Below are 23,645 nucleotides of genomic sequence, written 5' to 3'. Positions count from 1 at the left end.
TTAGAAGTTAAATATACTTTATTGTAAAACTTGGAAAACATATACCAGAAAGTAAGTTATGAAAAAAAAAAAGAAAGTTATGAAAATGATGACACATAGATATGCAATTCACTGTACAAACCTGCAGTTCAGCAAGGACTGTTTTATGCCTCTTATTACACTCAATCTTTTCCACTCGTGTTTTCAATTCTGCCAGTGTCTTATCAAATACAGCACACTGCAGTGCACACAATTTTTCTTCCAGCAACCACTGTACAACCTAAAAATATATATTCCTTTGTTACAAAAAAGGAATTTCAAGCAAGCAGCAAACAGTAAATATTCTGAAGTACTAAGACAATACTAATACATTAGCTAGTTTGTTTAAAAAAAAAATACTGGCATCCATAACACAATGCTATCTGTTGAAATCCTCTACTTCTGCCTATATAATATCTACTGTAACAGAATAAAGTGTACTAAAAATGGAAAATTTCCAGAGGGTGAAATTTTTAAAACAATCTGAAATTGAAGTTTTAATATTCTCCTCCCATACCTTCTATTGTGATTTAAGGAAACAAGGTGAAGGACCAGATTTTAATATTTTCTAATCTGTTACAGATGATATTTTTATGAGACATTAAGAATCTCACTGCACTAAGAAATTTACTCACAGTTTTTATATTTATCTCATTATGGACCCATAAAGAGGACACATGGTGTGTATCCATGGACCACACTCGAGTAGCACTTTCCATCAGTATACACAGATGTTTTCAAAATCCTTTCACATAGCTATCTTCATATTTCTAATAGCTCTAAAAGAAAGACTAAACTGGCACTATTATCACCATATGATAAAAAGATCTGAGAGAAAAAAAGCCACTTTTTTACCGTCTCTCTGTTCCTTTCTCTAATGGGGATATTTACACTTTGAGTAGAAGAACACTGGCCTAGATTATTTATAATTTCACCATTAAATCTGTAAGGCTTTGAAAAATTAATTTCACCCAAGCCTCCTATTCTTCTCTTAAAAAAAGATTTGTCAACATTCATGAACACATTTTGAAAAATATATTAAATACTTTATATTTTCATTATTTCTATCTCTAGTCTAATACATATAGTGAGAAGTTTCCAAAGCCTGTACTTTAAGTATTCCTTTTCCCTAGTCCTTCCAGAGCATTGCTCACACCATTTTTAATACTAAGCCTAAAATATGTAACAAAAATCTTAGAATGCAAGGACTTACAGCCATGAAACCAGCTTATGAAAAAAGTTATAAAAGCTAAAATGTTAACATATGAGACTCTAATGTTCCTACTAGAATGAAGTTGAGTGTAGAAGGAAAAAAAAGCTGAAAACTGATACTCAGTTTTGTATAAAGCAAATAAGAAGTCATAATTTCTCTCCCATTTTGATGATTATTATTGTATCTTTAGAAAAACAAAAATGATTTAACTTCAAAAGGGTCACAAGGAATTTTAGAATTAAACTAAGGGTAATAAACCCAACCACTTTCATGTTCTTTGTTTCTATGAGAAATCTGAATATATCAATAAAATACAGACTAAAGTCAAAAAACCTAGAAGAATAAAGATGGTGAAGCCTTTTATTTAATATGGTTTTAACTTATAATCTCTAACACCTTTTGTAGCTTCTGGTTTATATCTCCTTTGGCTGTAATCTTTACTTGAAATTCTGCCTCATATTCCTCTTCCAAATATCGACGGCGTTTGGACTGTATATTGTCCATGTCCTCTGACTTAGAACGTTTTCTTCTAAAGAATTCACCTGAGAAGAAAAAGTAGGTGCTTTTATTAAACACCAATCTAATGCTTTTATTATAGATAGGCTGTACTGCTTATTTTCCATCCTCAGGAAAATATTATTTCTATCTAAAAAACAGCATTCTTAATCATTTGCTTTTGTGATCAGAAAAGTTAGTAGATAGCTTTTAGCTTTAAACTTGAAATAATTTTCAATATGCTAAATAAGAACTTCCTAATGGCTAAACAAGCAAGTGGACGAACAATATGAACAAAGAACATTCCTTCCTCAAAATCTTCGTATTAAGATGGAAAATGAACTAACAATATGAGATCATCTTAAATTCATTTTTAATAAATTCTATACTACAATATGAATTCTGACAAAATACAGCATTCATTCACAAGTCACAGATTTCTCAGTATTCATTCTCACATTACATACTTCTACAAGTGTGCATAGCTTTAATTATTTAATTCTATCCCCTCAGTAAAATTTCTTCCTCACTAAATTTAGGAAAAATTCTTCCTTTATCATTAGCCTTAGGAAAATAACATGTCAACAGTTATTCTTAATATATCTTAATAAACTGCAAATATTTATTGATAAAAATAATAAAATTAATGTTATTATGAAAGTAATTTGGTAAATAATAAATATTCAAAGACCTTCACTTTTAAATACTGACAACACTCATGAGATCATAAGCAAGTTTTATCTGGTTTCTTTCTGAATATGTAAGAAGGAAAATATTAAAATCTCCACACTTATTAAAGAAAAATGGCCATATGTGACCATAAATCTTCCTCTCTACCTCACCCTATATCCCTATCTATGTGCCTGATTTAAAATCCAATTCTATTCCACAACTTCTCTTGTATTACAACTTACACATGCACAAATGGAGAGGAGTAAGACAGAGAGTTACAGAATACCGATTTCCTGACTTCTGGTCAGTGATCTTTCCATAAACCTAATGACATTCAATAACATTGTTTTCCCCTTCCCATAAAGCTTAAGAGCTTTAAATAAACTGAGATATATACTTCCATTAGCCAGTATCACCTCAGACAAAATTCCTATAGGACCATGCTCTAAAAGAAAATCTAAAACAACTTCTCTCAAGATATTCAGATAGTACCTTACTAAATAAACAGTAAGCTTAAATCTTTCTTATGGAACAATGGAAAGAATAAACAAAACAATAAAGCACATGAAATAATTAACACCTTCAAAGATAGTTAACCATCAAGAAAATTATTTTACTGTGGCTTACTTAAACTGAAAAATTTTACAATCATTTCATGGACAAAACAGTATTTTCTACAGCCTTAAAAGCAGAAACAATTTTTAAAACAATTTCAGGTTTGCTTATACATGCTTACTTTTCTCAGAAGGTCTTTCATCTTCACGTATTACTTGCTCTTCCTCCTCAGGTTTGCTGTCCTTTTCATTGCTTTCTACTTCTTCCGTAACAAAAATAGAAAAGGAAAATTTCTTCCATTATAATTTGTCAACAGTTCATAATAATTTACATTTTTGGTGTAATTATCCAGCTAATATTTCATGAAATCAGTCTCAAAATGTAAAATATTGGGAATAAAAAAAGGAGCATGAACTGGTGGAAATCAATGACCAAGTCTAGCTTTAAAAGTTCTTGCAAGTTCATAATAAACTCTTAATATGAAAAAAAAAATAATATCGATTTTAAAAAAATCTTAATAATTTACTGTCATCAATAGATGTGAAAACTACTATAGTGCATTCAGACTCCTTTATATTCAGTTATTAAAACTAAAACATTAGTTGTGACTAATTACCAAAAAAATACCAAAAAAAATTACAAATTACTGACAAACTCAAAACACCTAATATTTTTGACCAGATAGGCTGAATCATTATTTTAATGGTTATGGATAGGTAAAATCTATCCTAAGGATAAAAAAAGTTTTACTAAAAAGTAATAGCTACTTCAATACCAGTGCCAACAACTAACTTAGCTAGGTGCTTAACATACATTACTTCTTATCTTCCAAATAATCCTGCAGTCCATGGGGTCGCTAAGAGTCGGACACGACTGAGCAACTTCACTTTCACCTTTCACTTTCATGCACTGGAGAAGGAAATGGCAACCCACTCCAGTGTTCTTGCCTGGAGAATCCCAGGGATGGGGGAGCCTGGTAGGCTGCCATCTATGGGGTCATACAGAGTCAGACACGACTGAAGTGACTTAGCATAAACAGTATTTTTGCCATCATGTAGATAAGGACAGTAACATTCAGAAAGGTTAAGGAATTTTTGGGCTTCCCAGGTGGTACTAGTGGTAAAGAACTCGCCTGCCAATGCAGGAGAGTAAGACATGCAGGTTCAATTCCTGGGTCAGGAAGATCCCCTGGAGGAGGGCATGGCAGCCCACTCCAGTATTCTTGCCTGGAGAATCCCATGGACAGAGGAGCCTGGTCGGCTTCACAAAGAATAGAACATGACTGAAGCAATGTAGCACAAGTAATTTTTACAACAGGCATATAAAAGCTAACAATTAAAGAATGCGACCAAAAAATATTTATAAAGATATCTATACAACTGCATTGTTATAACAAAGAAAATTCCAGAGGCACCAGAAATGGTCTTTGGTCAATCAATTTATAGCTCCTCAACTAACTTAATCATTAAGGGGAGAAGAACAAATCACTAATATATTTGGATTCTATTTTCCTCCCCTATATCCTTTAGCTTCAATAAAAGATGCCATATTTCATCATATACTGCAACCAAAATTAAATAAGCAACCATGTGCATATAGCACTATATAAAGATTCTGATAAGGCATTTCTGCTTCAAATACCAGGATTTTAGTTTCAACAGACCTGAGTAGCGTGTGTGTGTTAGTCACTCAGTCGTGTCTGACTCTTTGTGACCCCATGGACTATAGCCCACCAGGCTCCTTTGTCCATGGAATTCTCCAGGCAAGAATACTAAGTAGAAGATGAGGTTAAAAAAAAAAAAGAATTTTTAGGTGAAAACAGGCAAAGACGAGGATCACTGATGAACCTATTACAATATTTTTCACACTAAGATATTAAAACAATTACTCTGTAAAACCTGACAGTAGTAAACAGAACAAGAATGTTAACACAGTACATATAAAGATTACTGAGACTATTTTTAAACTTTAAAATAAATGAGTATTAGAAAATTAACTTCCCATTTACCACCCTATGCTCATGAGAAATGTTTTTAAGATCTCATCCCTCAACCTCAGTTCAATGAAATGAAAGTTTGTTTTGCTCCCTTGTAGACTGCACATTCATTACAAAGCATTTACTATATTTACTTTTCCAAGTTTTCCTATCTTTAATACTAAGGGTGGTGACTCCCATAGTTTCCAAGTTTCCAGAGTAACTTGGTTGCTTAAGATTAAGATTTACCTAGTCTTTATTCAGCAAACCAACATACCACCAAAGGACAAAATTAGCCTTGTAACTTCATTCAATCAGAAAACAGCCGAGCAAACTGGCCTGGTTTGGTCTGCCTCTCTTATGTGTATGCTACTCTCCCTCTCTTCTGAGAGAGATGTCAAGCTGAGCTTGTGATTCCTTCATTTTATTCAAAAAACTCCTCTTATCATCCAATTCCATTTTCCAGATATGTTCAGAAGATGTGACTGTATTCTCATACTTAAAACAATTAGGACTTAAAAATAGACAAAGAGAATTAAAATTTAGGCTCGAGTTTGACTTAATAAAGAACTAAAAATAGACAAAGAGAATTAAAATTTAGGCTCGAGTTTTACTCAGTAAAGAACTTAATAAAGAACAAAGAGAATTAAAATTTAGGCTCGAGTTTGACTTAATAAAGAACTTGGGATTACAAAAATGGTATTAACAGAATCTACAGAAAGGAGTAAGGCCCTATCTTTCTTTAATTGTTGTTGTTGTTGTTCACAAAGCCTATACAGAATCTAAGTGAACTTTCATCAACTCAGAATAATAATCAAAAGCCTATGTACACAGACAGATTTATATATAACTTAGAGTAGTTTCTGGGATTCCTAAAACTTATCCAAATACTTAGCTTAAGACTGGTTTTTTTTTTTTTTTTTTGTAGAAGCTGTCCTCATCCACAGTTTCTGCTGTAATTCCTCCCCATCTTGAGTACAGCCTCATATATTGGCATGCTTCCCTATGCAGTTCTATCTGTGGTATTCTTTCCTTTCAACCAGATGAGGCAGTAAAATCCCTAAGAGCAGGTACCAAACCTTGTAATTTTGGTAATCCTAAAAACTTTGGGAAAGAGCTGAAACAAATGTTCCTGATCACAGTTATCTTTAATATAATTCAATTAAATTAAGGTAGAAAAACTGTGTTGTAGAGGATGAGAAGACAGAATTTACATCAGGGGTTAGTCCCCCATTTTCAGAATTACATGGAATAGAACTTTATTCCAAAAAAATATGGACAAAAACACTGCCCTGGGTCAGGGTTGACAAACATTTTCTGTAAATGGCCAAAACGTAAGTATTTTCAATCCTGTGGGCTCTATGGTCTCTGACACAACTGCTCGATTCTGTACTTATGATGGGAACTACTGATAAAAAATATGTAGTACATAAACAAATAGATGTGGCTATGTTCCAACAGAACTTTATTGACCAAAACAGTTAGGGCTTATCAGTCAGTCTGCCAATTCCCCGCCTTAGATTAATGACTATGAGAAACACTTCAAACAAAAAGTTCCTACAGACTAACTAAAGACAATATAATCCACACACACACACAAAAAAAAATGGGCAAAGAAGATAAACAAACAAGCAATTTATAGATACTAGGAACATAAATAGCCAATGTAAATGTCAACCTCACAAGACATATTAAATGTCAGAAAAATGTGCCATTACTGGTAATATGTCTTTTCCAGAACATTTTTAAAGGCTTTATTTAACTAACACAAATTTCCAAACAATATATTTTCCACAGTAAGTTTTTGTGCTCCCTTTTAAAGCAAAAGTGGGGGGCAAAGTTACATTTTATTATCTTCAATTCTCCCATTCTCTCTGAAAGTCAACTTCAAATAGGCTTTCAACACCACTGCTCCTTGTCAACGTGACAAATGATCTCCAGGTCATTAAATACTCTCTTCCACCTTAACTGAACAAACAGCAGCATTTGATACATAAATAGAGCTAGTTATTCCTTCCTTCTCAGAACATTCTTTACTTGACTTACTAAGACAACAAAATCTCCTAATTTTCTTTCTAGCTGAAGCTCCTTCTTGGTACTCTTTGCTGGTTCTTCCTCATCTCATCAATCTCTAATCACTGGACTACAAACAGCTCAGTTCTTGGACCTCCTCTCACGCACTTATACTCACTCTGAGATGATTTCAGCTCTCACTCGACATCAGCTAATGTCTATATGGTTATATAGACATTATCTATGTGTGCATGCTTAGTCATGTCCAAATCTCTGAGACCCCAGGAAGTGCAGTCCGCCATGCTCCACTGTCCATGGAATTTTCCAATCAAGAATACTGAAGTGGGTTGCCATTTCCTACGCCAGCTATAATATGGTAATCTATCTACTCCTAATTATTCCTAGACAGTCCAAGCCTCTGCCCTAAAATCCAGATATATATCTAACATGGGCAACAACAGCCATCTGAAGCTGATCTTCCTCTCACATTTCCCTTTCCAAAATTTGTTTTATCTTTGATCTTCCTCAACTTCTTGATAGAAAAATCTGCAACTTCCACACCAATGTATAGAAATACAAGGTTCCATAAAGAAAATCCAAATAGGTACGACAGTTGAATATTAATGGGCTGAGATAATAAAGAATTTTAGCTGAACACAGTAAACAGTGAAAACAAATTACCAATAATTTTAATTGTCTAAACCATGGCAATTCTATCACTTTCCCTAAAGCAAAATTAGACAGAAACCTTAAATTCTATTCCCATGCAATTATCCTGGTTAGCATTTATGATCACTTAATTTATCTCATAAATAAATTAGGATGAGATTAATTTATAAATAAATTAAATGAAGATGAGATGGTGGATGGCATCACCGACTCAATGGACCTGAGTTTGAGTATGCTCCGGGAGTTGGTGAGGGACAGGGAAGCCTGGTTTGCTGCAGTCCATGGGGTTGCAAAGAGTCGGACATGACTGACTGACTGAGCTGAACTGAATTTATCTTAAGGATTCAATGAAAAGGGGAAAACAAATCAATCAGATATTTTTAAAATTTGAAGTAATATCTGGAAGGAAATTATGTCAGAACTTCGTATAAAATCTTATTTACTCTAAAACAGATTATTCTCCTCAAAAATATTAAGAAATAACAATGTTTAAAGAATTTTAAAAAGCCAAGTAGTCAGAAGAGCTCTCCCTTTCATTTCTCCATAAGAAACAGAATGACAACGGCAAAAATGGAGGAAAAATCTAAGAATGCAGTAGCTTTAAAACTAAGGAACACCTCAAGAGGGAGGGATTGTTATTAAGAGATCATTTAAGTATGAGAATAAAATAAGCATTGAAACAAGTATACTATCAAGGGTGAAACAGATCACCAGCCCAGGCTGGATGCATGAGACAAGTGCTCAGGGCTGGTGCACTGGGAAGATCCAGAGGGATGGGATGCAGAGGGAGGCGGGAGGGGGGATCGGGATGGGGAACACATGTAAATCCATGGCTGATTCATGTCAATGTATGGCAAAATCCACTACAATACTGTAAAGTAATTAGCCTCCAATGAATAAAAATGGAAAAAATAATAATTAAAAAAATTAAAATTAAAAAAAAAAAAGGATGCCCCTGGATTTAACAATGGGAGCATCAGTGTCACTCCACTGAGAACAATTAGGTAGGAGGCTGACAACGTGGAAATCACAATTCAATTAAGTTAGAGAGTAAACAGGAAGAGATGAAACTGTGCTAGCTTTGTTAACATAACTTAAAGAGTGGCACTGAAAGACAGGAAAGATGAACAGCAGCTAGAGGAGAGTACAGTATGGAAAATACATGAAAGATATAACTAATGTGTATACCTCCTCTAGTGTTGCTGTAATGTTCCCAGAGAGAAACCTTTCTTTTCCTAGCCTTTTTACACAGACTATGATTTTAAACATTTAATATCAGCTATTACACAGCAGGAGTAGCTGCAATCATTTGTTAGGTTTTCCTATCTTTGTAAACCTGAAATAGCTTTTCTATTTGTTTTCTGATATCATTCATTATCTTTTATTGATGCTAATACACATCATAACTGCTACATTTAAAACAAATTTGCTAAAGAAGTGTCTGAAATAGTAAGAGTTCTATGTTTTCCTACTAGTACAGCACATAAGCATTAGTACTTAGCGGGAAAAGCCAGATTTACAATTCTGTGTTCTGAAAATACTAAAAATTAGTCAAGAATAAAGAATCTGAAGAAAGTAATAATACCTCGACAGATGAACAGCAACAAATGTGACATGAAACAGATTCTACCACCACATAAAAAGAACAAAGAACAGTTAAGAAGCTATACTTTAATCTACAATAACAAAATTTCCTTTGGAACCGGGGACAGAAAATAAAAGTTCAGTTACCAGCTAAGAAATTAAATCTATTACTAAACTTACTCTGTTAACAGCATACAACCAAATAAAAGTCTAAAAGTAAGTAACCAAAAATAAACCCAACTCTGAATTTTCAAAGTATGCAATAGGGGTAGCTTAATATTCATCTTGCTGCATTTAACAGCATTGTGTGGGAGGGATGGTCTCCAATATCCTAGATTCTGGAATAAAAGTAAAACGTATAAACCCATTAAAGCTTCAATTTGCTCTAACTTTCTTATATTCACTACCAAAAGATATTTTTAATACTACTCTCTCTATACTTACTGAGAAATGAGTGAAGTTCACCCTAAACACTGTTACTTATTATCTTTCCAAAATGTAAATTTGATCATGTTATTCTCCTCTCCTTGAACTCATTCAATGGTTCCCCAGTGCTAGTATGTTTCAGCATTATAAGCAAGGTCCTCCATGACACACTTTTTTTACATTACTTAAAATATTCTTATATTTCTTACATTACGAATTACTTACTTAATTCCACAAACATTTACTGAGCACTAACTGTGACCCAAGCATTATTTTGACCTGATTATGATGGCTCAGAGCAGAAGTGATAGCAGTGAAGATGACGAGAAGAGACAACATTCTAGATCTATTCTGCAGGTAGCAACAACAGGATTTCCTGACAGACTGGATATGGAACGTGAACCAAACAAAAAAAGTATCATTCCAAGATCTTTCACCTGAGCAAGTAGGATGGAGTTGCAATTAAGAGGGATTATCTTCATTAAAACTCTATGTTACACAAATAGTGAAAGGAAAGTGCTTCCCTGAAACATCTATATCTCATAAAGTTACTCTCCTCTAAACTCCCAGCCTACCAATTTAACATTATTACTGTATTCACAACCTTGTATTTAATGGCCTGTGGTTTAATTCTTGTCAGAATCCTCAGGGCAAGTAATAAATTTTACCTTTAAATCCCCAAGCCGAGAAGAAACTGGCCTTTCTATATATACAGGTTTAATAAATGAATGAATGCTCTTTGGAAATGAAGTCATCTTTAATAAGGGAAAAGTTTCTATCTCCAAAAGAAATGTAGGTATGATATATTGGAGTGGGGTTGGGGAATCCTGTGTTTTGCCTTTTTATTTTCTTCAAACAAACTAAAACCAAATGCTGTGTTTCTTGTTACAAGGTCACTCCACTCACAGGGTTCTAAGGCTAAGAGAATGCGACACAATGCAAACATAAAGGTACTCATGCCAGTCTGAAAGTAATTGAGAAAGTTTCACATGGGAATGATGCTTGAGTCACCAATGAAAGCAAAGTAGGATTTTCTCATTCTCCCTTTTTCTCTAGCAATAATAAAAGAGATGGGAAAGACAAGCATTGACCAAATCATGAAGTTTATACAGTTTTTATATAGGGAGTCTGAGGGAGTCTTAAAGTAATAGGGAATCTAACCAAAGAGAGGAACATAATCAAATAATAGAGATTTAAGTTATTAAGAGATCATTTATAAAATGAGTCAAACATTAGGTAGAATCTAGAATGCTTAGGAAGCAAATGGATAGTCTATATCAAACATATAATTAGGCCTCCAGGTTTCTGAATTCCAGCAATGATGGTATCATTCCCTGGACAAAGAATCTTAAAAGAATCAGACTTCAATTGGAAAACTGTAAAATGGAATTTGTTACACTTGAAGAAAATAAATTAAACAGTAGGCCTTTATAATAGATTCAAAGTTATTTGGTTGGTAAGTGACAGCAAGAACAACTTTTAGAATTTTGATTAATTATGTACTGGAAATTGTTACATCACAGTATTATATTGGTCCATCTTGTCTCTATTCCCAATCTACAAGCTCCTTACAGGCAAGTGTAATATTTTCTACGTTTTTTATCTCCCTTCTCAGCACTTTACACAATGCTGCTCTCAGAGTGCATCTTTGTTAATTCTGAATTCTGTGAAGTTAAGAACCTGTCAAGTTAAGAGAGTATTCTAGTCACCATCATTCTCAACTTCCTCCGTAACTAAAAGAAACTTAAAACTTTATGAGAATGTTTTACTAAGCAGTTTATTAAAGCTAATAAAAATCTTTAAAATTTAAATAATATGCTAACCTGGAGAGCACGTCTCATTTTGTGATGTAACTTCAGACTCATCCTTTTCACCCGAAATATCCTCTTCATCAGAGAGGACCAAAAAGGCTTCTTTTGGCAAGCTCTCACTACTTTCTTGTTTAGATGGTGAACCAAAAGAACCTTCCATCTTTTCTTCCAAATCTGGACTTGACTCATCAATTGGAAGGAGAGAAGCTTTAGAAAAGCAAGTGAGTTCATCTTCAGCAGGTGCAAGCTTTTCCAAAATAGGAATGATTTCATCTGTCTCCATAGAATCTGTATTTTCTAGGATATTCTCATTTTTGCCATCTTTTATAACATCTTCACTAATGGTTTCTATAAGGTCTGCAGAATTTTCTTCTTCATTCTTTTCACTTTGGTCAATCTCCACACTGCTAGATATAGCCTCCTCTCCAAGAGCAGATTCTGTGATTGCATCTTCTTCTAACTTCTTTTCAGGAGACAGATCTGAACAAATAATTGTATCATCCGTTTCGAGAGCTTCTGCATCAGCATCACTATTACTATCAGCTTTATTTTTCTCATCAAATGAGAAAATTTGATCTAACTTTTCATTGTCTCTATTTTGTTGAAGAAAATCATCACCTTTATTGCTACTGGGCTGTGTATTATCAGTTTCAGGAACTGGTTCACAGGCTGGTACCGAACTTGGATCAAAGGTGGGGTCAAAGGCTGTCTCAGAAGTTGGTTCATCAGAAGTTGGTTCACCAGAGGCTGGATTACCAGAGGCTGAATCACCAAAAGCTGGATCACTAGAAGTCAGATCACCAGAGCCTGGATCATCAGGGGCCAGTGATTCAGAGGCAAGATCACCAGAGGCCAGATCATCACACGCTGAATCACTGGAGACTGGTTCAGTGGAGACCGACTCACCAGGGGCTGGTTCACTGGAGACCAGTTCATTAGAAACTGGCTCACTGGAGACCAGTTCACTGGAGACTATTCCGCCAGAGGCAAGATCGCCAGAGATAGGGTCACCAGAAGCAGGATCACCAGAGGTTAATGCTTCAGAGGCCAGGTCTCCAGAGACAGAATCTCCAGACTCCAGACCTCCAGTAGCCAGATCAGAAGCTGAATCACCAGAAGATGGTTCAGTAGCCAGTTCAGAGGCTAGATCTGGACTTACATTATTTGCAGACAAAGGTTCACACTTTAAGTCATCATCCTGCTTGCTTTTTACATGAACATTTAAGGTACAGGGTGTTTCTTTCCATTCTGCTTTACTTTTTTCAGAATCAAAACAAAGATCCTCAATGCCATTCACCTCTTCCTTGTCATTAAGATAGTCCATATTTTCCAAAGGTGAGGTTGGGTCCAAATCTCCATTTTCATGGTTGCCATTTAACAGCTTGACATCAGTTTTCAACAGCTCTTCCTTGACCTTGTACACTGCTTCCAGTTGCTGACGATCACTCACTCTCATTGTTTTTCGAGCCTTAAAGACTTTTCTTTGAGGTTCTTCTATACTATCCATTTTGAATCTTTAAAAAAAAGAAAGAAAAAGAGTTTAACACTTGAAACCAAAGCCACCTAATTAGAGACTTATTACAAATTGATCTTAGAAGCAAGCACCACTTTATATAATTTTAAAGTATTTATAGAAAGCATAATTATTTATGCTAACTTAAAGCATAACATACATAATGCTGTGTATTAATTTTTATATTTATTGAATTTATATAACATAAAATTGATAATAGGTACAGTTCATAAGAGATCAATTACTAGGCATGTTAGGGGGAAAATGACTAATTCCTAGTTTTCATTCTCAGTAAGCTAATGGATTCATAGAGTATGGAGGAGAGAGTGTTAAAAAAGTACATGAAGTAAAAAAGTAGTTGTCATAGGAAAAATAAGAGAATGAAAGCAGTAGAGGAATGGGGAGATGTAGAGAGATAGGGGAAAAAAGAAAGGAGAATTAAGGAACATAAAGAAATATTACATTTGCAACCAGAAATATCTAAATAACTTAACATATTAATAACAGATTACTATCTAGAAAGTGAAAGGACAACTCACAATAGAAGAAAATACAGTTGACCCTTGCACAAATGTGGTTTGAACTTTAGGGGTCCTCTTAAACTTGGAATTTTTTTGATAAATACATACTACACTACTGCCTGACCTGCGGTTGGTTGAATCTGCAGGTACAAAGGGCTAGCTATAAAGTTACACGAGGATTTTCAACTGTACAGGGGTTCGCCATCCCTAGTCCCTACATTTTTCAAGGGTCAACTGTATTTGCAAATCATATACTTGCAAATAATATATCCGGTAAGAGATTTACATCTGGGAAATGTAAAATACTTTTGCAATTGAAAAATAACAACAAAAAAAAACAACTTAAAAATGGGCAACAGACTTGAACAAACATTTCTCTAAAAGATACAAAAAAAGACAATAAGCATTGAACATAAACAGATGCTTCACATCATTTAGTCATAAGAGAGATGCAAATCAAAACCAAAATGAGGTAACACCTCATACACACCAGGACGGCTATTATCAAAAGAAATAATAGGTGTTGGTAAGAATGCGAGCAAATTGAAACTCTCATACGATGGCAATGGGATTGTAAAAGTGGTACAGCTGCTTTGGAAAAATAGTCTGGCAGTTCCACAATATGCTAAATATTAAGCATTAAATTTAATCTTTCCTCTTTTTTATAATGTATTCATGTAAAGCTATAAATTTCCCTCTAAGCGCTGCTTTAGCTGCATCTCACATTTTAATGTGTCATATTTTTCACTGTTCTATTAAAATATTTTCTAATTTCCATTGTGATTTCTTCTTTCATCTGTGAGTTATTTAAAAGTATATTTCTTTAAAAGGTAGTAACACACAACTATGTGAATAAGCTATTTAAAATACATATATATAGCGTCAATTTCATTAATAAAAAAATCAATTGTAGATTTACAAGTAAGTCACTAAGCATTGCAGATTTTAGGCCTAACGAAGATGTCCACTTGAAAAAAATAAATTAGCACCCTAAGACATAATTTCTCAAATTGTAACCTTATTTGAATAGGGGTCTTTGCAGAGACAATAAAGTTAAAATATGGTCATCATGGTGGGTCCTAATTCCATATGGTGAGTGCACTTATTAAAAGGGAAAAATTTGGACACAGACACATACACATGCGAACACTGTGAGGTAACTGGAGTTAGTCAGTCACAAGCCATAGCTAGGAGAGAAATATGGAACAGATCCTTCCTTAGCTTCACCTGTGAGGGCATGGCCCCCTCAACACCTTAATTTCAGACTTCTAACTGCCAGAAATGTAAGATAATACATTTCTGTTATTTAAGAAAAAAATTTTTTCTTTTTCAAGCAATGTGATTTACCACATAAACAGAATAGAAGGTAAAAATAAACAACAGATCATCTCAACACAGAATATTTATTCTACAAAATTCAAAACTGAGTCATAATTAAGCTCTCAGAAATGTAATAAAAGTAAACAACTAAAATCTAATACAGGTTATCTACAAAAGAAAATTGCAAATATCATACTTAATGGTAAAATAAGATAAGAACTAAGATAAGGATGTTCTCTATCAATGTTTCTGTGTTAACATCTGGCCAGTTCAGATTTGTTCCTAGAGAAAGACAATGATGCCACTCTGCAGTGGAATAAAACAAACATCCTTTTAAGGACTAAGATACACAGGAATCATGAATATTGCTTTAATATCACCATTACCAGCATGAATGATGCTAGGATATACTTGCCTGAAAAAGGAAAAAAAGCAGCTCTGAAATCTAGGAATTTAAGGTTCAAAGATCAATGTTATTAAAAATTGACCTGATGCTTAAAGCTAAGCCATGTTGGACATAACAAACTCAGCATTTAAATTAGACAACGTCACTGTGCAACCCAGCAACCCATAAATTACTAAATATCTCCCCCTCTGACTAAACAGTGATGGTTACACTTTTTTTTTTAAATCACTTGTAGTTTTATCCTCACTGTAGTTTGTCTTCCTTATAGATAACAGTTACTGACATAGTTATTGAGCACAGAATTGCTCCCTCCCCGCCTTTCTGATAGTACCTAATCCAGAGTAAGGCTCTCCTGCCTCAACACCCACCCCCCCCACCGCCACCCCCCCCCCCCCCCGCACCAAAACCCAACCTGTACTATAAATAAATCCTTTACCAGGTTTTTTTCTAATATCCTCCTACTGATATGCCTCAGTTTCCCCTGTGGTGAGCATTCTCTCTCACTGCAACAAACAATAAACCCAACTTTTCAGTTACAGGTATGTTCCTGATACTCCATCATTCCTCTAGCTGGAAGGCACAAAACTATGGCCCAGCCTATTTGATGGAGGCCAATAAAGCTTGAGAACCAACCATTTTGTCACAGTACTTTTAGATTGCAGTATAAAATCTGCATTCATACTCTTACTGTAAGCCAACTACTTATAGGTCTTAGTCTTCCTGGGTTTTTAAGTTACAGAGCTGAGTAAAACTATTTACAAAAATTACCTTAAAATGAGAAGAAACGTCAAAGCAAAATTATCACAGCACTATTTTTAAGGACTATTAAATGCAGCTACAATTTAAACTTCAAAATTTTTCCCACCTACAATCCATTTTAAACTCGCACTTATTGAAAAATGTTCTGCAAAGAAGATACAATGCAAGTTTTGTAGACATTTTCCTTGCTGACTCCAAGCATAAAAATGATTAAATTTATAGTACTAGGAGTGTGGTTACCCTTTAAATATTTTCAAATACTGAACTGCAATTCTTCTGGATTTTGACATTGTAACAGCCACATTTCTCAGCCGTTATATACATAACTGGTTGCTGTTGCCAGATGCATTAAAAACAAACATTCCTCTTTTTTTTAAAAGCGTATTTTCATAATTTTTAGTAATTCCAGTAAGAACATGAATTCTGCCAACAGAAACATGTGCTTGATTTCTAACTCTCCCATGTACTTACTATGTGACACAGGGCAAGTTACCTAGCATTTCAGTGTTTAATATCAGCCACCTTAAAAAGGGAATATCAGTACCTGACAGAGGTTGCAGTAATGATTATGAGATTCTATACATTAAGTGTTTGGAAAGCAGTTAGCACTCAACAAATGTTATTGTAATTGTCTATGTATATTCAGGAGGTTTTCAGGCATACAGAATCTGAAACAAGTATCTCTTAAATATTTTTGGTAGTTTGTATATGAATTAGAAAGTCTACCATGCACACATCATGTTCAATGTTAACTGCCACCAAGTAACATTTAATAAAAATAAATGTTATCAAAGCAAGCTGATTTTATCAACAAAATTGCCATCAATACAGTAAAATAAAAGACTATACAAACAATTACAGAATAACTACCATTTGTACCCACAAGGGTGCACACTACAGCCATTTACAAGATCTTTTAAGGGTTCTAAGTAAATATAATGAATAACAAAGCAAGAAGGAAGTAGCATGAACAACCAGTTCAAACTAGTTCAGCCATATCTATGCAAACCAATCAGCAGTAAGTTTTTGAAAATCTATTTTGCATAAATAATGTATATTTAAGACAGATACAGGAGAGAAGGGTGTGTTACCTGCAAACAAGTCTCCATTACTATATGACTGGAACAAAACATTTCTAAAGATCATTTTAAATATCGTCATCCGGAACTGACATATCATTCACAAAACTATACTACAAAAGAAACACTACATTTTTAGGCAGCAACACTACAGTCATGAAGCTCTCACAAGATTGTAATTTATTTTCATAGGAAAAGCACTTATATTTTACAGCAGAAAGTGTCTGCCATATCTAGAAGTAAATGTGTAAAATGTAATGAACTATTTCTCCTCAAAACATTTTTCATAAGGAAGATAGTAAGAAAAAATGTTTTAAGTCCTTACTTTAATGTTCAGATTCAAGAACTGTGGGGAAATATCACCACTTTAAAAAAAAAAAATCTTTTTGTACAGTATTAACAAGAATTTCACCTTTACTAAAGGAATTTATTTTTAAATAACCAAGAAGGGTGTGTTACCTGCAAATAAGTCTCTATGGCTTGGAATTTTTTTTTTCCAAATTTTGGGTAAATTATTTTTAAGGAAAGCCCAATAAGCCTCTTCTTCAGTGAAACCATTATTTTCTTCTCTGCTTCATCCCCCTCCACCCATTCCTTTCACACTCTTCTTTCTAGCAAAGAGATTATAGCTATGAAACAACAAAGAGAAGTATTACCAAAAGCTGTAATGTCTTAGCCTACAATCTGCCTGCTCAAAAAGCTTAAGAATTTAAGTGGCTATTCAAGAGCTGCTCACAAACTCAGCCAATCAGCAGCCAGCATTCTGATTCCTGCCCAGCAACAGGAGACAGACAATAAGGTCAGAAAAACATAGTTAAAACCTGGATTCGCAACACTTCAGTGAGGTTCTTTGTCTGATAAAAGTAATCTAGAACATAATTGCATAAAATTCTAAACCTATAATATGCACAAAATATACCACATAAATAAAATAGGATAAAAGGTGTAAATCTTATTTATCTTCATTTAAAGAATGTTTCCAGAAATGTAAATCCATGCCCTACCTGGGGAATGAGTCAAATATGGACAATACATAACAAGAACATACGTCTCTACACAATGGGTTAGAATCTGCAAAATTCAACTGTAAATTTCTTTTTAAAATTCCATAGTCTTTAACATATATAAAACATTTATACTAAAAATCCAGCAAAATCTTAAACCCAAATAACTAACAAGATTATTTTCATACCCATCTATCCCTATAGATAGATTTCCAATTCCAGAAGTTAATTGTATTCTGGACCCAAAGGTTAACTATGGATAGCATTATAAAATGTTTTGTTGTCTACTGCACTGAACTGACTTAGTTTGATTCATTTAATGAAATTAAAATGTGATTCTTGATAACCTGTATTAAGTGTTATAAGTACAATTACTATATTCTTTTCACCTTAACTGCCTTTGGCAGCAGGTTACAAAAAGGTTATGAGCTCTCCCCTTTTGAAGAAATAAAGCAAATATATATACTACATAATAAATATTCATGTAAACTGAAGGGAAATTTTTTCTATATGATATCATTCTAGTCCTTTAAATATAAAATTATAAAATAAAATTAGGAAATCTGTCATCAGAATATTTTTCCTCAAAATCTCAAACCTATGAGATTTTTAGTAGCAAGTTTTTAAAATAAACTTCATTTTTTCTCTTTCAATTACAGATGAACCTTGTAATTTTTCAAACATACCCAAGAGGGAGCTTGCTGCAGCCATACTTTTAGTTTATATAATCTCACCATAGGAAAAATAAATCAGCAGCTGCTTGAATGCTTTAGTCTTGTGAGAGAACTGAAATTCACTGTTTGATTGGCTTAAAGCCATAGCTGCCTAGACCAATCAGACATCAGCATCACAAACCTTGCCCGGCAACAAGGGAAGCAGATGAGGGCAAGTGCTCTACCAAGAATCCAAACGTGTAAAATTAAAGGTGAACGATGAAATTGACACATATTTGTAACATAGCCCCAGATTCTTATTTCAGTAACAGGTCCATAGCAGGGTTTTCCTGATTAAATAAACGAGGATCTATACTACTGCTTTCCAAGAACTGCTTTAACTAACAAAACAACAGGAAGTACCACAACTGTTGGGTCAAAGGGCACAGACACATACACAAACACTATATTAATTCAAAGTATGGATATGTGATGAAGTATATTTAAAAATAAAATTTTAGCAAAAACTTGCAAAATGCTAAGCAAAGCCATTTAAGTGGACTTGACATTTCTATCTTTGACACAGGTACTCCAAATTAAATTCATGCTTTTAACTGGTAGTACTATAACATTATTCTGAATAATGGGATGCTAAAAATAATTTTTATTCAGATTTGAGTTTATGTTAAATAGATTAAATAAACATTAGTCAGTAGGCTTGACTAATGATGGCTTACTCTTAAATGATCACTTTATGCTGAGGATTCCTAGCCTCTGTAGAAATGCAACTCAGTTACTGTGCTAAGAATTCCATTCTCAATCGAGAACTGTGTGACTTTACTCTGCACTTCTAAATTTTACTTGAGAATTCTGCAATACTCCTGGAAATAAAATCATAAAGAATAATCACTCTGCTGCACAGTAAATGTTAATAACCTGTGTAGTGTTTACTGCTCATTAGTGAAGAATGGTGAAACTGCAAGTGAAATGATTCATCCTCTTGTTATTTATCTGCACAGATTTAATACAGTTTCTAAACTTTTATCTTAAATACTAGGTATCTTGTCAACTTTGTCCATAACTATTTTTCTAAAACTGTAGTAAAACATAATCACTACTCCTATTAAAACTTCCACAAGGATTTTCATCTTGTTTCCAAACTTCTCTTGAAGTCACTCACAAAGCACTGGCAATATTTTACTTGAGAATCCAGAATCCCTTACAGTTCACAATTCCTCAATTCTACTATGCTATGGTTCTTCCCTCAATTGCAGAAAAACACTACTACCTTAAAAAAAAAAAAAAAAAGGAAACATTAACTGCTGGAAATCCGTTCCTTATCTAGTAATACTCACGAGTTCGGTATGGTTTCGAGCGCTCATAATATTTGATGCAACAAATAACCCCTCTGCCTCTCAGCAACCTCATGATATCAGCTGAGATATCAAAACATATAATGGGATATCCCTTAACCAAATGTTTAAAACTCATCAGCAACAAAGGAAACAGAAGTTTGCTTTACCAACAATCCCTTGGACAAAGCAAGAGCAAATCAATATTGATTAATAAGCACATCAAACCAGAACAGTCACTACAGTCTACTTTGTTGCATTCACTGATATATTTTGAAGAATACTAGAGTAGTCTACATGAAAAAATGCAAACACAAGATACCTTAAAATCACTTCTTCCAGTGTATTTCGGGGATCATTCTGTCATACACGCAAAGTCAAACTAATTGACCTGATCCAACAAACTCAATTATAGAACACACTTATTAAATTACAACCCCTCAGAAAATTAGCCAGTTATCCATCAGGGCCCACTAGCTTATCTGTCGACTCATCAAACTCCACCAGCACCCAGGCAGCATGAGTAAAATTACAGACTGCTATGTATTTTATTTCCTCAAGAATTTAAGAACCACTTGTCCAAAATTTTTCACCCTTTACTTGGATGAAATAAAACACCCAGAATGATTTAGGAGGGCAAGTTGAAAGAGGTAAATCCTTCAAATGATAGGAAATAGCGCTTACTTTTCTTATCGACTCAATCTAAGGAGAAAGGATGGAGAGCTTACTTTCTGTGTCAGTCAGCTTTCACTAGGTAATAAAGCAGTAAGAAAAAAAAATGCTTTTTTACTGGCTAATAACTAACAATCTTCATTCTAGGTCATCAGCTGAAGAAGCAGCAAATGCTTCCCCAGCCCCCACAATTCCAGGTCTTGTGGCATAGAGAAAAGCCCATAATGACCGAGAAAAAAAAGCCCACAATGACAGAACCATACAATATACAATGGATTTTAAAGCTTTTTCTTAGACACAGTAGACGCCACTTTCACTCATAGCCCATTGGCTAAACCCAAGTTAAGAGGGTAGAGAGAAAAAAAGCTCTCATGGGGAAACAATTCATGTCACATGGAAAAACACAGGGATATGTAATCTTACCAGAATAACAGTGAACTATATAATTTACCCATTGGAGTAAGAAATGGCAATCCACTCCAGTATTCTTGCCTGGAAAATTCCATAGACAGAGGAGCCTGGCAGGCTACAGTACATGGGGTTGCAAAGAGTCAGACACAACTGAGCATGCATGCACATATAATCTACCACATCTCAAAAATACATAATTATAAAAGCTTGGCAAAACAAAGATTTCTAAACTAACAAAACCAAATCTACTCTGTGTTCCAACATTAGCATAATAGTTGTCACAGGATAAATCACCCAAACTCTCCTGATTTCATGTCACTCAACAGTAAAACTGAGGAGGTGAGACTAGATGCTTGCTAGGTTTGATTCTAGCTTAAATTTTGAATTATTTTACTAAAGTCTAGCAATACTTATGTTCTTTTATAATTAATTTTTCATTATTAAATACAGAGAACATGCAGCAAGATATAAACTCTAATATAATGAACATATGTGTACCCATCATCCAGATAAGAAATTAAAAACAAAGCCTGTATAATGCTATCAGAGAGCATGCTACTCCTTCCCCATCCCAACTCCTTAACTCAAAGATAACCCTATACCAAGGCATATTTTTTTCCCATTTAAGTGACAAGTTATACAAGTTCAACTTTACATCAATAGCTATGCCACTATCATTCACTACATGGATAATAATTAACTTAGTAAAGTAAAAAAGACACTTGATTCAGCATGAAATTGCTTTCTTTGCATACGTACACTTCTTATGCATTTCATCCTTTAAATTTTGCAACCATGGAGTCTTCTAGTGTTCAAAACAATAAACCATAAATACTGTATTTGCCACTATTTTCTTCTCTCTTTGAAAATGGAAAAGTCATTTAATATAATTGCTAAGGCCTATTCACACAGTGAATGAGCTCTGACTGTACACCCTCAATTTCATCAGCCTACAGACTGGTTCACATATTAGCTCCAACATTATTACCAAGAAGCTCTTAAACATCCAAGTATCTTTTTAAAAGTAACTTTTCATTAAGTTATCCAAGCAAATAACAATAGAACTAGAGACTTGTATCTATTAGAATATATAAAAACTGCTATGACTCAATAAAACAACCCAATTTAAAAATGAGCAAAAGACTTGAATAGATATTTCTCCAAAGATAAGCCAATAAGCAACAGACATAAAAAGATGCTCAACATCATTAGTCACTAGAGAAATGAAGATCAAAACCATAATTAACACTTCACACACAACACAATGGTTATAACCAAAGCAGAAAATAACAAGTGTTAGCAAAAGATGGAGAGTAATTGGAATCCTCATACAGCTGACGGGACTGTAAAGTGGAGCAGGTGCTTTGGAAAAGAGGCTGGCACTTCTTCAACAGTGCTGCTATAAAAATCTAGCAATTCTACTCCTAGGTATACATATCCACAAGAAATAAAATCACATCCATGCAAACACTTGTACACAATACTCATAGAAGCACTTCTCATAACCTCCTAAAAGTGTCTATTCATAATAGCCATAAAAACAGATGTCCAGCAACTGATAAATAAAATGTGGTATATCCATTAAAATGAAATATTATCTGGCTATAAAAAGGAATGAAGTACTGATAAATGTTACTTCATGAATAAACTTTGAAAACATGCTGAGTGACAGAAGCCCATCACAAAAGGCCACATATTGAGTAACTTTATTTATATGAAATGTCCAGAATAGGCAAATCTATAAAGACAGAAAGCAATAAGTAGCTGGCTAGGACTGGGGGTTGGGGAAGAAATGAGGAATGGCTCCTGACGGATACAAGATTCCTTTATAATGTAATAAAAAAAAATGTTCTAAAATTAATTATAGTGATGGTTACACAACTGTGTATTTTAAAAACCAATGAGTTGTATACTTTAATCATGTGGATTGTATGGCATGTGAATTACATCTCAATAAGCCTGTGATTTTTTTTTTTTAAACAGCAAAACTAGAGTTGAGTACTTTTTCATTTGTTTTCAACCTATGACTTTTACTGGGTCACACTTTCAACACAAAGCAACAAAAACAAAAAGAACTAAGTATTGGTTCCCACTTTAGGGAATTAACACTTCTAGGTCAACAAGTATACCTGTACTTACACTAGTATACTTCTATAAAAGGCAATATGTAGAAAAAAACAGCAACCTTGTTCTCCATGTGTTCCTCTCAGATAAGCCAATTACTTTTTTCCCCTGTCCTAAATGGGACATAATTCTATAGTATGTTTATCTCACAGGATGTAATAATGGGCATGAGATACTCATATAAGATAAAAGAACAAAAGAAATTTTACCAACAAGAAAACAGTACTGAGCATGGTGCAAATGAACACTCCAGGTACATATATGAATCAAGTATCCTATGCACAGGAAATGCAATCAACTGCCTTTTCCAAAAGGACTAGGGAGTCTTAAGTGAAACAGGAGCATTCTCTTTTACTATAAACTGGCACTATAACCAAGAGGCCTTACATGTAATTAATGA

General features: G+C 34.0%; 1 protein-coding gene across 3 annotated transcripts in view; it reads right to left on the bottom strand.

The window, feature by feature from the left end:
* Positions 1-23,645, bottom strand: part of ATF7IP (activating transcription factor 7 interacting protein) — a 108,345-nt gene that overhangs the window by 45,198 nt on the left and 39,502 nt on the right. For 2 of the 3 annotated variants that reach the window (XM_061125052.1, XM_061125050.1), the window contains exons 2-5: positions 11,444-12,945; positions 3,135-3,215; positions 1,628-1,773; positions 122-259 (exon numbers count right to left, since the gene is read on the bottom strand). In XM_061125052.1, coding sequence (XP_060981035.1) covers positions 122-259; positions 1,628-1,773; positions 3,135-3,215; positions 11,444-12,938 — 1,860 coding nt within the window. In that variant the 5' untranslated portion in view covers positions 12,939-12,945. The remainder of the gene's footprint in view (positions 1-121; positions 260-1,627; positions 1,774-3,134; positions 3,216-11,443; positions 12,946-23,645) is intronic. The other variant, XM_061125051.1, reaches the window with a different exon arrangement.

The sequence above is a fragment of the Dama dama genome, chromosome 22, assembly GCF_033118175.1.
Source record: "Dama dama isolate Ldn47 chromosome 22, ASM3311817v1, whole genome shotgun sequence".
Lineage (NCBI taxonomy): Eukaryota > Metazoa > Chordata > Mammalia > Artiodactyla > Cervidae > Dama > Dama dama.
The sequence above is the reverse complement of the archived record's forward strand: the minus strand, read 5'-3'. Positions and strand labels throughout refer to the sequence as shown.